The following is a 13,779-nucleotide window of genomic DNA, read 5'->3' on the forward strand; positions in this document are numbered from 1 at the left end:
CTGGGGCTATAGAAAGGATGCAAGAACTAACAGGTGCATAATTTACAAATAGAATGAGATGCTTCCTCATATTTTGTCCAACATGGGGGGAAAAAAAAAATCCCATGAGAACATCAAACTGAAGAACTTTTAAGCTTGAAACTGCTCCTTAGTAATTCACACTCTAAAGCTAAAATTAACCTCAAAGTACAGAGCATATCAGATCTTAATTTCAGGTAGGGGGGGGCAGGGTGGGGAACAACAACAACAAACCACCCGAACACCCCCACCCAGCCCAAGCCTGTCCGCAATATTATTTGCAAGGCATCATAGTAAACAGGTGCAAGAGACAATATTTCTGCATAAACATGACTAATTAGCATGCTGCAACCGTTATGTTTAAGACTTACGTGGTCAATTACCAGAACAATTTAAAACCTAAACAAATCCACCTTCCTTCTTTCCTATGTCAAAATACTTATTTGGAAAGAATGAAATCTTCTTTAAGTGTGTGCACACTGACCTGCACTTGCCTCCTCTAAGATCTTGAAGGGTTTGCATTTCAATGTAGAAGCAATTTAGTGTCTTGCATCTCTGAGGAGTATCAGTCTTAAACATGCACGTTTTATATTTGAATCTATATGACTAACAGTATCTTCACAAGCATTATGCTAGGAAATTTAAGGCTGTATCTCAGTTCACACAAGAACCAATAATAACTTCAAGAGGCTATGTATAAAAGTCTATAAATAAAAAATAGGAGCAAAGTCTGTTTAACCTGTACACAGAGAGAGCAAGTGGATAAGAAAAGGAAATCGGGAATTAAGTATTTCTATAAAGAAAGTCATGTATTTTTACTACAAACACGGATGACAAGTATGTACAACATTTATATCGCCAGTTATCCACATACAACTAGGAAAACATTTACAAGGGTTTGGATATGCAACTAAACAATCAGGTAAAAAAATACAGTTAGAAAAACTAAGCCTCACCAATTTCAAATGAACAAAAATAGAAAAAACTCACTCCTTAAAAAAAAGAGTCAAGCTAATGCCTACATTGAATAGGGTGTCGTCTTTACCACAAAAACAACAGCTATCCAAGCTTACAGCCACACTGTGAAAAAAACCATGGAAGTTCTGACCAAACATTTGTCAAAATGCAATCAGAACCAAAATTATTGGCACAGAAAGCAAAAAGGGAATGAGGAAAAAAGACTGTATGTACAGTTTCCAAAATGCTGTGTTCTTCTTCTGGACAAGTAATTTTGACCTATCAAAACATATAGTCCAGTAGAAATTTTACTTTAAAAAACCCAACCGATCAACTCTACTGCTAAAAAACAAACCTCCAGTAAAACAACTTCTGTTGCTAAAGCACTGCCACCCTTAAGTCCATACCTGTTGATTTTGTCTTTCAAGATAAAGGACACAGCCTTAATTTTTTTTTTTTAATATAAGTAACATTGAAAATAATAACAATATTTAGAAGAAATAAAAGTATTTCCTCACAGACTATTTTGTCCTTCCATCAGCAAAAGGAGATGAAATAAAACTGGATGAATATCAAAGAGGACAGCAGTAGCCACCGTGGCATCATCACCAGTCAGTAAATTACCAAACGGCTATATCCTGAGCATGCACAGGAAATTGCCAGTAATGTTTAATAAACCAAAAGCTGGTAAAAATTCTACTACAGATCCAGTTATACATGATGTGCATTAAACATATTCCTTTTTGGTGTCTATCAAGGTCTTTGGATTTTTTTTCTGTACACTTTTTTTGTTTCATTAAAAAAAAAATCTAATAAACAAAATTCACTATAACAAGAGAATATTATCTAAATTGCAACACAGTATATCTATCAGTTAAAACTAAGTGTTCAGAGAACAGGCAGAAATAAGGGGCTTCATACAGGGACCTCATCTCTCAGGTCACAATGAGCGCTCAGTTTAACTTATGTTATTTTTCCCCTGCTATTCCCTCCCTATTTCCATTGCCAGCAATGGAAATCTAGATGCAAGTGAGAAATACACTCTGTCTAAAAGGAGCAACAGTCTCCTTAAATCTTTGTCAGTGTGGAGAAAAATATCAGTTCCTGCATAAAATGCTTGTAAATTTACTTTTTTTTTTTAAGATTTAATATATCTATGCAATGGAACATTACTTACCTGCTGCCTCTCCAGTATTAGCTATACCCCATGTAACAGCTACAGGCAGGTTATTTCTTCCTTAAACTTATTACACACAGCAGTAAACAATGTTTTTAAGTAAAAAAAAAAAAAAACCAACCTAATTACAACAGTACTGTTTGTAACCAACACCTATTCACAAAAAGCAGGTAATGAGTCATGACTTGTTCGATACAACTTTCAGTTTTACAAAATTTTAAAAGGCAGTTTTCCACTTTCAAACAGGATTAAACAAACATGTCAAATAGCTTCTCAGTAGGAAATAGTTCAGTAAACACCAGCGATCCCATGCACGAGGAACTGAGGTACACAATTTAAGGAAAAAGAAAAAGGGGGACGGGGCAGGGTCTGAAGTTGTAACCAAGTCCAGCAGCATCAACCTGGCTGCAGGAAACCTGGCTGAGTCGTAGGTGACAAAAATATTAGACAATTTCAGACTTAGGCAAAACTGTTGTGGTTGCACAGGCTACTGGTCCCAACTCAGTAAAGCATAAAAATCACTCATGTATGCAAATGAGGTACTTAAAGCATATGTTTACATTCCCTGAAATCTATGGAAGGTAAGCACTTGCTTTAAATGCTCTGGAAAACACAATGGGATTTAAGTGCTTTCCTGAACAGGGTAACACTTTAGGTCTGCTGTAAAAAAAATCTCCAAAACGGGTAAAAAAAGAAATCAAGAGTTGTCTTAAGAGTTGCCTCTTAAAGCCATCTGAGGTCTTGAAACTTAACTTAAAACATTAAGTGCAGCTATTTGAACAACTGAAAACTCCAAGAATAAATCCGTTACATAACGATTTACAAGGTACTAAGAGTGAGCCTTTGTGCAAGGCTGCCAGAAACTAAGTTTTTGCAACTCGTATGAACTTTCTATTCGCTTGCATTTCACACTTGATGAAATTTCAAACCAATTCTCAAATTTGAAGTCAGCTTCCACTGTGAGATAAAATAACTTGTTTTTAGGTAAATTTACAAAACCTCATCTGACAGATGTAGCGCTTTTTGCTAAGACATTTAAATATTGCCCATCACTAAACAAGGACATACAAGTGCACCTTCTCTTTTATATGCATGTGTGAATAAACCCCCGAGTATTAAGAAAATACCAAACCCATAAAGTCTGAAAAATGGAAACACCTGGTTTCTTCTGGCACATTTCTAATATACAACTATGTACAGATTGCTACGGCCTTGGGGGCAGAGGGGAACACACACAAGCACTGTTCCTATAAAACTGTAAACAACTGCAGGGTTTTGGTTTGTTCGTTAAACCTAACCTTTCCACCCCTTATTATGGACAGTTTAAGTTTATATAAACTGTAGCATCGATCGGGATCAAGGCTGTATGAAAGAAAGAATCTTCAGCATGCTGAAGCCACAGACCTGGGACCACCTCTCCTCCAAACAACAGACCACAAAGAGCTGCAGTTTTTACAGTTTTACACGTCAATTCGCAAATTCACAAGCCACCTAGGTAAACACTGCTAGAAAGCAAAAGAGCATTAAAGGTTTTATGTAACCACCTATTTTCATATCAAAACTGAATGTGTGAGAGCAACATTAGTATGCTTAACTCACTGAATGCAAGATTAGGCTGAGGCATATGCAAGAACTATTGCAATGTTTTTAAAGACAGCATCAATGTTTTCATCGTAACATTATCTTTAAATATTGCTGAACACAAGACTTTCCCTGAGGTGTAAACATCAAATAACTTGAACAGCTTTACACATCAGCCCCATTAAACAGTTTATTACAACACTACATCTACTGTAATCAGAGTGGTGCTGTTTACAGACATTATCATATGAACAGTCTAACATGAACAAACTACTATAAAAACAAGCATTTACTTGACTTTTTCCAATTGCTTGCACATTATAATTGCCAAATGTATATAACCAGTAATAAAGTTGCAAAAGCTATAAGGTTTAAATCACACAGGTTTCCCTCAAATAAAACAGTTAAGCAACATAAAAAAGTAAAAGAGCTACTGGTTACCATGTATGCAGATTTGCTTTATTCAGATCTATTCCTGTTCATTTTATCCATGAATCCTTACAGGCTCAGTTCAATCACATGAAGCAAACTGCTGGACAAGCATCTTTCCTTGAAGAACGTATCTTGTCTTGGACGCTGTTCCTCTTCCTTCAGCTGTAATGTGTCAAAATTTGTGATGTAGATTTTGCTAGTCCCCATAATACACAGAAAATTGTTGGCTTATCTATACATACACAAGTCGTGCATCTACTTTCACCATAATGTAAACTAACACAAAATACCCAGAAGCAGTAGCTACTTGTTTGTGAATGAAAGAGTTTTCCAATTCAATAGTTAAAATTAATGTTGTACAACAAAATTGAAATACACAATTCGCAGTTCAATTATCAAATGATAAAGGAAGAAATAGCTACTGTTCCTGTGACTGACGGAAACACTTATAGAGAACATTTCCTAAAGTATGCATTCTGTAAGAGTAAACAGACAAGCGCACCAGGTAATTTTGCCACTAGATTTTTACATTTTTACCTGCCCACTTACAGAAGTTTTAAACTGGTCTGATATTTAATTAATGCACTGATTTGTATAATGAAGTGGATGGCTCACAGCTCAGTAACATTTAGAAGTGCACAGAATCTGATACCAGTACTTCAGAATTTTCAGACTAGTGGCAAGCAGAATTGGCTTTGCATCTAAAAATACACGCTTGCAGTTCAATCACAAGAACCCACTTTTCAAGTAATACAATATAGATTTTCAGGTTTCCCCACCTACTTGTCCCAGAAAAAAAAAACCCAAGCCCTACTTCCTACTCTCATCTATTTTGGCAAATTAAGGAACCACACCAGTGTTAATTACTCTAAGAGTTCACAAAATACTCGGGATGGTATAATTCCATACATTGGATTTCAGTTGAATTCCATTACGAAACCATTAGCTATCTTTATTTCATTAATAATTAACAATTTCAACATTCAATAATTTCAAAAATAGCTTAAATCAAATCGTTTAAAACCCCAACACATTAAATGGTTCATTTGAAAAACAAGACGTTTAGAGGAGCAATTTCATGAACACACATTGGTACACAGCTGTCAAATATTCTTCTTCTAGTGTAATAACTTCAAAGCAGTTGGGAATACTAAGTACTCAATTTTTGCAGGAACAACCGACACATTTCTTCTGCCTTTCCTCAAAGTGACTTTTAACAATATTTTTTCAGAAATGTATAACCAAGTAGGCTCTATACACTACAGTATACACATAAATTAATCCACATTGAAAGCACTGACTGGAATTTCTTTTCCCTTTGTTCCCAAGTCATGAATGTATCAGCCAGTAATTAATTCTGGGGAAGTTCTCAGAAGTTCCTTCCCCAGAAACCCAAACTTCCATAGGTGTTATGTACTTTTAAAGTTAATTAGTAGCAAAGTGACACAGTGCTGCCTCCACAAGAAGATGTGTTCGGAGTTGGGAGCCAAGTTAGCACAGACAGGAGAATCCCAGGTTTTTTAGTGGAGAATGTAAGTATGTGACAGCTGTGAGACTGCGTGTCAGAATTTGCTGCTCTCATCATACAATTGCTGCAGCAAGAGTTATGGACCTTTATCACTTCTATGGCAACACTTAACAGATCCAAAGCACCATATATATTATTTATAATACTAGCACAAGACAGCTACAGTTCCTGGGAACCATTTACTAGATCCATAAGGGTGCTTAATAGAACTACAGGAACTTTAAAGAATGCATGATAAACTGGACTTGAGATTAATACTTTTCATTAAAGGGCTCTTAAGATGGTCAGCACCACACTGAACCTTCATTTTAAAGAACATGAGCGACTAAAATCCAAAGTGGTGCACATTTTGGTTCCAAGTATTCTGCCACTGCACCTTGGCAAAACTGCAAACCTCAGTGGTTCCATAAGGAAGAAATAAATCTGTATGGATTATACCTTAATGCTCAGCCCTTTTCAGTATTCTACAAGCAAGTAGAATATTGAAGGAAGAAACAACTTTTTAAGGTGGGGGGGGGGGGGGAATAAGATTAAATCTCTGGTCAGTACTTCTCAGTGATGCTGTTTCCCATCTGCCTCAAGCTCATATCAGCTACCCATCCCAAGGGTGTTAGGTTTGTACAATTTAACACCACACAGCAATCAGCTTTTCATCATTTCTACTAATAAACCCCAAATTTCAGACTTATCTGTTAAACGGGTATTTTGTGGTTTAAAACTTAGGGGTTTATGCCAGAACATTTCACAAATGAAATCACAGAACTTAAGTGATCAAGTATTTTTGTATTTATGCAAGATGGAACTTAAGCTTTTTTTTTTTTTGCATTAAGACAGTCTCTTACAACAAAATCCAACAGATTTCTTATTATATAAAGCATCTTGCAGTAGTAACTCTGTTTTTTCCCTTTAATTCCAATTATCCAAATAAGTATCTAAAAGCTTTAAACAGCTTTTAGAAGTGTGAAAATTCTACAGCAGTTTAAAGCTGTATGTGTATATACCCATCGAGTTTTGTTATAGTAGTGTAATTTCTGATATTTTCAAACTCTGAATTTAAATCTCCCAACATGTTCACATTTCAGTAAAATGCACGATACACTTTTGTCACTATATCCTAATAGCTCCTAAGAATTACTTCATGTAATTCTCCTTTATTTTTATTTTATTCTATACATAAAGGAAAAAAATACACAAAGTAAAAATCCCACACAAAGTATCAGCTTGAAAACCAAAATTTGTTTGAAGTTAACCTACATTCCAGAACACCACAAACCTCCAAATACTGTGATGCTCTAGCTATAACACAGTAAGAATGAAGGAATTTTAAACTTGACTCTATAGGTGTCTTTCTGCATGTAAGCTGAGATATATATATATGTGATTCTGTTCATCATACATGTACAAATAGACTATTTTACACCACTGGCACCTTCTTCCATTTGTTGCATATATTTTTCTCCCTATTATTAGTGTACTTACCTGGTACCTTTGTTCAAGTCTTGGTGTATAATTTAAGATCAACACCAGAACAATTTGTTGATTTTATAAATAATTTTACATGGGAAGAATGCTCCCAAACTAGTTTCTCCTACTATCCCAGCCCTTCTATTCACCAAAAATAATGAATGAACAGAGATGTGTTCAGAAAACTCAGTCTTTAGCTTACAAATTTAAAAGATTCGAATTATTGGCAAGTATCTTTCACATTAATATATGAGGAAGACACAAAAAGGTAGGTCAGGCTGCCACAGGAAAACATAAAAATGAATATCTCATTTCTCTCTTTTTTCGTAAAATGAAATCTTAGTTCTCAAACCACAATGAGCAAAAGGAGAAAAATGAATTTGTTCATCCTTTGCAGAACACTGCATCAAGCCAACATTTTCACTTGCAAGTAAATTCTTTCTCTTTCAAATGCTATATGAAGCCTTAAGGTTTCTCGGGGAACTTTCACACAGCTCAACTTTGTCAAAACTACTGATTTCACAAACAAAAGAAAAAAGCACAGGATGTGGTAAACAGAAAAATATAAAAGTGTCTAAAGACATCTCAGAAAAAAACGAAATTACAGCAACATGTCCACAGAAAAAAATAAAGGTTATGAAATTTTGCATTTGAAAATAAGAGCAGAACACTTTCAGTTCACTTTTTCAATCATCTCATTACCCTCGATAAAACGAAAGAAATCACTGAACATTAAGAAACAAACTACATGTTTCTGTAACACACCAGAGTAGCCACAAAATAGACTTTAAGAAGCACATAAAACAGGGGCACTGCTCGTCTCTTCCACTCTGTGGTGGATTTCCAATACCGAAACAGATGCACAAGTCATTATCTCTCTGGTGAATGCTAAATGCAATAGAATAGTGCAGCCCCAAATATGTGCTTCCTCAAAAATACAGGATTTTTTAAAAGAGAGATTAGGTAAATAACATTCATAATAGCTTAATACTAAGAAGATCTGAAATAACCCTAGACAGGTACATATACCCAGGTTTTGAACCATGCTACCACGATTCATTTAAAATTCCATTATTGACTAAAAGCTTATTATTAAAATAACTTACAAAAATAGGCATTTTCCTATTAATTTACAAGGTTTCTTAAAAGGCTAATTTCATACTTCAAATGATGTCTAAGTGGTTGCTAACATACTGTTACAGGACAGTTCCCACTTATACAAGCAAAAATATAATGAATTTTACTTCAACTATCAGTACCATTCCCCCTCCTACTGACACCAAAAATATTCCAACCATGTTAGTTCTTAGATCACTCCAAAGCTAAAACTACTTCAGAAGAGCTGAGAGCAGCTTTGAAAGAAGCATATGAGCCTCAGAAGTGCATTAGATTTGAAATTATTTTGCTTACAGTGGTTTGAGAGCAGAAAAATCAGAGAAAAAACATGAAATATGGAGTACAAAGTCTACATACATATCAAATGTTACAATGTTAGTGTGGTTTTGTCTTTGCAATTCAGTCCAAATCCAGTTTAAATAGGAAATAATCAACCCAATAACAAAAACATAAAATGAAAAATTTAACATTCAGCAGTTATAGAAATTCAGACAGATTAAGATTGGGACAATGTATCAGCTAGAAATACATCCAGTATCAGTTACACTAAAAAAAAAAATCTGTCTAAAAAAGAGTCAGGACTCATGCTGATGAAGTTACATTACTATTCTGTTTGTACACAATATTTTTGCTGTTAATCCTTCTAAATATCATTCTAGTGGATTCTTTTTTTTTTTTGACTAATACAGGTTAGACATCTGTCTTAAATGCATTGTTCTATTTTATTACCTATAGGCTTTGTACAAGCAAATGCAGGCAAGATATTTCAAGGAAACGTTCAACTTACAGTAATTCTGGAGAATGGATTATCAATGTACATGAAGCCTTACTCAAGTGAAGGTACAAAAAAATCTTACAATAATTTAATGTTAAATCATGAAGTGTACAAACAGAAGTGTAAATACCTGCTAAGGTAGGTACATCTAAACTTTTTAATAGAGTTTTATTATTATAAACACATTTAGTAAGTTATTCCAATTTAACCCATCTCTATAAACGTAATACAGTACAAACTGAATTTCGCTGTATACAAAAATGTTCACAATGGACCTTTAAAACCCTTCTAAACTAAATGTGTAACACTTTAAAAAATGCCAGTACAGTATCACAGTTATGACTATAGGTACACAATAAGGAGAAGTATAGGTGCCATTCATAGGCTGCAGGCACAGAGGCAACTTCATGTTATCTGGCAAAACATAGTAATATGGGGAGTAACTCTTTTCAGCATTATTGATATTTATTAAATGACTGAGACTGTTAAATCCACTTATGAATATTAATCAATGTAAAGAATGAAACAAAAAAATGTATGGCAACATACATCTTAGTGAAAATGAAACACACAAACCAGGAGATAACTGTATTTCTTTTATACGCGTGTGTGTATAAATATATAAAAACAAAACTACAATAAAGCCTTTCTTCATTAAGACAGCAACAAGACAAAATGTTTACAACTTAACTTTAAAAAAAATACCAAATGCTTTCATTTACATGCAGAATACTAAATTTGCCCTTTAAATCAAGTTCTTGGGACCTATTTTCTTCTTTGAACAAGGGAACCTTACCTATGCAACCCCTCTGAAAGAGGAGTCCCAGCACACGACAAAGCAGAAGGATGTTGCGTATATAAATCCCACCTGAACTGAGACTGAAGCCACAGTTTATTTTTAAAACTGTGCTTTGAAAATGATAAAATGCGACCTAATGCTATTTGGTATGGTGACAGGGTAGGAAATCTGTACATGGCACGGAAACTATGTATCTACATCCACAACACTAAACACACAAAAATTAAAGCTAGATTAATAAAGCATGCCAAGGACAAAGTTATCTTAAACTCAAGGTTATTACTGATTTTTAGTATGGCTTGCTTATCTCCACCAGAAGGAAAACACTTTGGAAATGCATCCATCACTCAGCTCAATAGTTACCTCCTCTTAATAACACCTATTTGCAAATAACACAAGTACTCATTTATCATAAAAGGTAAAAATCCAGTTCAACAAAAGAAACACACTATTGTTAAATCAGTATTTTTATGTTCTTATACTTCACAAATTAAGAACAAGAGTAGCTATTTTTATGCAATTCCAGCAATATTTCTACCAATCCATTTTTTATGACAAAAAGTGGCATTAACAGATACATACTGCCAACTTTATTTCAGCTCCCATGTTTCACCTTCCTATTTAAGCCTCTGATTCCCCTTCTCTAGTTTGGTTCCTGTTTTGTGTGTCCCATTAGTATATGAATCCAAGAAAACATCCCACTTAACACTCAATAGACTAGAGCATTCATTATCAGAATTTGTTCTCCCCCAAAGGAGTCAGTGACACAAAAGCCTGACTGAAAAACTGACATTTAACTAATACAAAATAATATTTTCACTTAGGAGTACATTCCATTTTATATGACTTCTAAATAGTTTTGCTCTATTTCACTTCTGTAAATGAACTTCCATGAATAAACACCACATACAAATCTGGAAATTAAATCTGAAGGTAAACATAAGAAATGGAAGTTGGTAAGACAGGCAAGCCTGCAATCTTCAGTTTTAGTGTAGATGTAGTGGGAAATTCTTCTAAAAAGGGAAAATATCATTGCGGAGAAACTAATGGGTGTGTTTTTTCCAATTGTCAAATATAGGAAACCATGTGTAGCTTGAATTCCTAACCCTCAAAATGGTATATTTTATAATGTAATGAACATTTCTATGTATTTTAAAAGCTCCCAGCAGTACAATTAAAAAAATATTATTTAGCATGCTACTCTGTAGCTACCTAAACATTTGATGCATTCAAGACTGCAGATATATGAAATAAAACAACACATTAGCTTGTGAACAACCAGAAAAGAAACAATCCTTGTGTCATACATTTGTTTACTAGTCTTCAGAGAGTGACTTAACTATCAGAGGCAGGAGGGAATGAAAAAAAATCAGGGTGGTGGGGAACAACTGATCATAAATCTTGTTGAATATAACACCTGAATTTAGTTAGAAGGCAGAAGATACTGACAGGTCACATTTCATAAAATAAAGAGCAAAGTCTCGCTGTATTTCTTGTATTTGAGTAAAACTCACGGGGCAGAAGGGGAACAAAACCAGAAAAAGAAAAAAAAAAAAAAAACAAACAACAAAAACATCGCCATACTTGTGCAAGGACAGCATCTGTAGGTACATGTGTTCCCTAAATTGAAATAATCCACACATAACATGTGAAGGTATAAATGCTGCAGTCCTTACACAAGTAGATTTTAAAATACAAATAAGAAATAAACCCATAAATTTTATATGATCTTCTAAGATTACAAAGAGTAGACTTATCAGTCTGGCTTACTGCTTTTTGAAGAATCCATTTAATCATGCTTAATAAAAAACGCAAACATTAATATCACCTAAAATTAAAAAGGTGGCATGTAAACTGCAAATGATAATCACACAAATACTCTCACCCTCCTGAGACCAGTTACCTGTTGTTACTTACCTATTTTCACGTCAGATGCTGCAAGAAGAAAGTGATTCAGTACATACTGCAGGACCATTGAAATACAGACATTAACGGTGCAAATAATCCCAAACCTAGAGTAGTTACTTGTGGTTAAAGCTCAAGAACATGAAACAAATGCTCACCTTCTTTAACGATGACGATATTCTCTCTCTCTGTCTCGTTCCCTGTCGCGATCTCTGTCGCGATCACGATGCCTCTCTCTTTCACGGCTTCTTTCCCGATAATAGTCATCGTGACGATCTCTACTACGTGATTTGTGGCGCCTACTTTTTTCTCGTGACCTACTGTGGTCCCTCTCTCTGGATCGCTCACGTCTTCTAAAAGAAATTACTTCATTAAATTTTTCTTCAAAATACAAAGTGTTTGCATGCCGATTTTGTATTCTGTTTAGGAGTTGTGTCAAAAAATTATATGAGAGAAATATCTGTTCACTGTGATGCAGGTATGTTTTTGTATATGCACCACACCCCAAATGATCACTATAACGTGGCTGCTAATCTGCATAGTGAAAGTATGTGCCAAAACCAGCTGTCTTTACGTTTTTAATATTCAAGGCAAACTACGCCACTCCTACAGTATCCAAACGAACCAGAGGCTCAGTGTTAGTCCCAACTCTGAAAGGGGCATTATTTAAATTTTAAAAGAAATACTCATCTCTTATTTGTACTAGGTAGAAGAGCCCATGAATTTCAAATCTACCTACTCTCAATTTTAAATTGTATGACAAAGGACAACAGGCAAAATAATTCTGCCCAACTGTATGTTTTTCCCCAACTCAAGTGTATTTCTACTGTGACAAGTGTGGAGAAAATTAGCTTTAAACAAAATGAAAAATGGCATAAATATGCTCAATCTTAATTTTCAATAGCAAATTCTAATAAAAATTATGCACTGGACATCTAAATTGAGGAACGATCATTCTTTTTGAAGATTACACATTGCAAGAGTACCATGCAGGAAAGGATACTAAATTAGACTAATTAAATTTAAGCTAGTCGGATCAATAATGAGAAGAGCATTAATTAAAAGGCAGCTTGAGAAACCCCTGCTTGGTTCTTTCACCCCTTTCTTGTGCAGCTCAGGAAATCACTAAGCTTCTTATATGACTTACTTTCTTCCCTGTGAACTAGTCCTGCACTACACCTTCCCTTTTATAACTAAGGGCAGATGGAAGAGGAAAGTTTTACCTGGATCCAGAGCCATAAGACTTGGACTCAATTCCATGAAGGCAGTCCTGAAGAGAGCTAATGAGCACTTTACAGCGATCATCTGCAGATACTTTGGACTGTTTGATTAAGGAAATTGCAGTTACCAAGGTCTCTATAGCACTTCCATAGTCCCCTGAAAATGACGTAAGATCACGATCAGAAAATTATGCAAATTAAACCAAAGGTTTTTATCTGTAATAGTACTACCATTTTGAGCATCTTCTCTTCAACAGCCATCCAGATAATTTACTGTAGAACCAGGTATTAAAATACTGTCCAGATCAGTACTCAGAAGGCAATATCAGAAACTAACTGGAGCACATTACAAAAGCAGACATAGGATGTACCTAAATTCAGCCTTGTATTAGGAAAATGTAGCTTCAGGGCTAATAGAAAAAACTAATAGAAAAAACTATAAACTCTTTTCAATAGGGTAGAATAGCAAACACGTTGATCAAGTTTTACTAACCAGCACTGGCATCTGATACAGCTCTCGAAATGGCACTGCTTGAGATCGCCCTATTTCTATTCATGATTTCTTCAAATTCTGCTTCACTTAGAGGTGTCCTTGCAGCATCCATTTCTCTGCAAGCAATGAAACTTGTATTTAAAAGGTTAAGAAAAACTTCAGAAGATGATATTGCAACTTTAAGCGAAGTGACAAACAGAAAAGAAAGCAGGATCTGGGGATCTGGGTTTGGTTTTGGTTTTTGTTAAGGACCATGTTACAAGTATAAAATCCTGAAAGCTAAAAATAAAATTTAAAGAAAGGTAAAAAAACAA

The 13,779-nt window shown here is 34.8% G+C and overlaps 1 protein-coding gene across 5 annotated transcripts in view; it reads right to left on the minus strand.

Annotated features, from left to right (window-relative positions):
- Nucleotides 1–205: 205 nt before the first annotated feature.
- Nucleotides 206–13,779, minus strand: part of CPSF6 (cleavage and polyadenylation specific factor 6) — a gene marked incomplete at its 3' end in the record, with an annotated part of 29,356 nt that continues 15,782 nt past the window's right edge. For 2 of the 5 annotated variants that reach the window (XM_082042986.1, XM_082042988.1), the window contains 4 exons: nt 13,466–13,581; nt 12,976–13,129; nt 11,911–12,105; nt 206–4,327 (listed from right to left, as the gene is read on the minus strand). In XM_082042986.1, coding sequence (XP_081899112.1) covers nt 11,916–12,105; nt 12,976–13,129; nt 13,466–13,581 — 460 coding nt within the window. Of the gene's footprint in view, nt 4,328–11,910; nt 12,106–12,971; nt 13,130–13,465; nt 13,582–13,779 lie in introns of those variants that run through there. The other 3 variants (XM_082042987.1, XM_082042989.1, XM_082042990.1) reach the window with 2 other exon arrangements.

The sequence above is a fragment of the Streptopelia decaocto genome, assembly GCF_964273445.1.
Source record: "Streptopelia decaocto genome assembly, chromosome: 1".
Lineage (NCBI taxonomy): Eukaryota > Metazoa > Chordata > Aves > Columbiformes > Columbidae > Streptopelia > Streptopelia decaocto.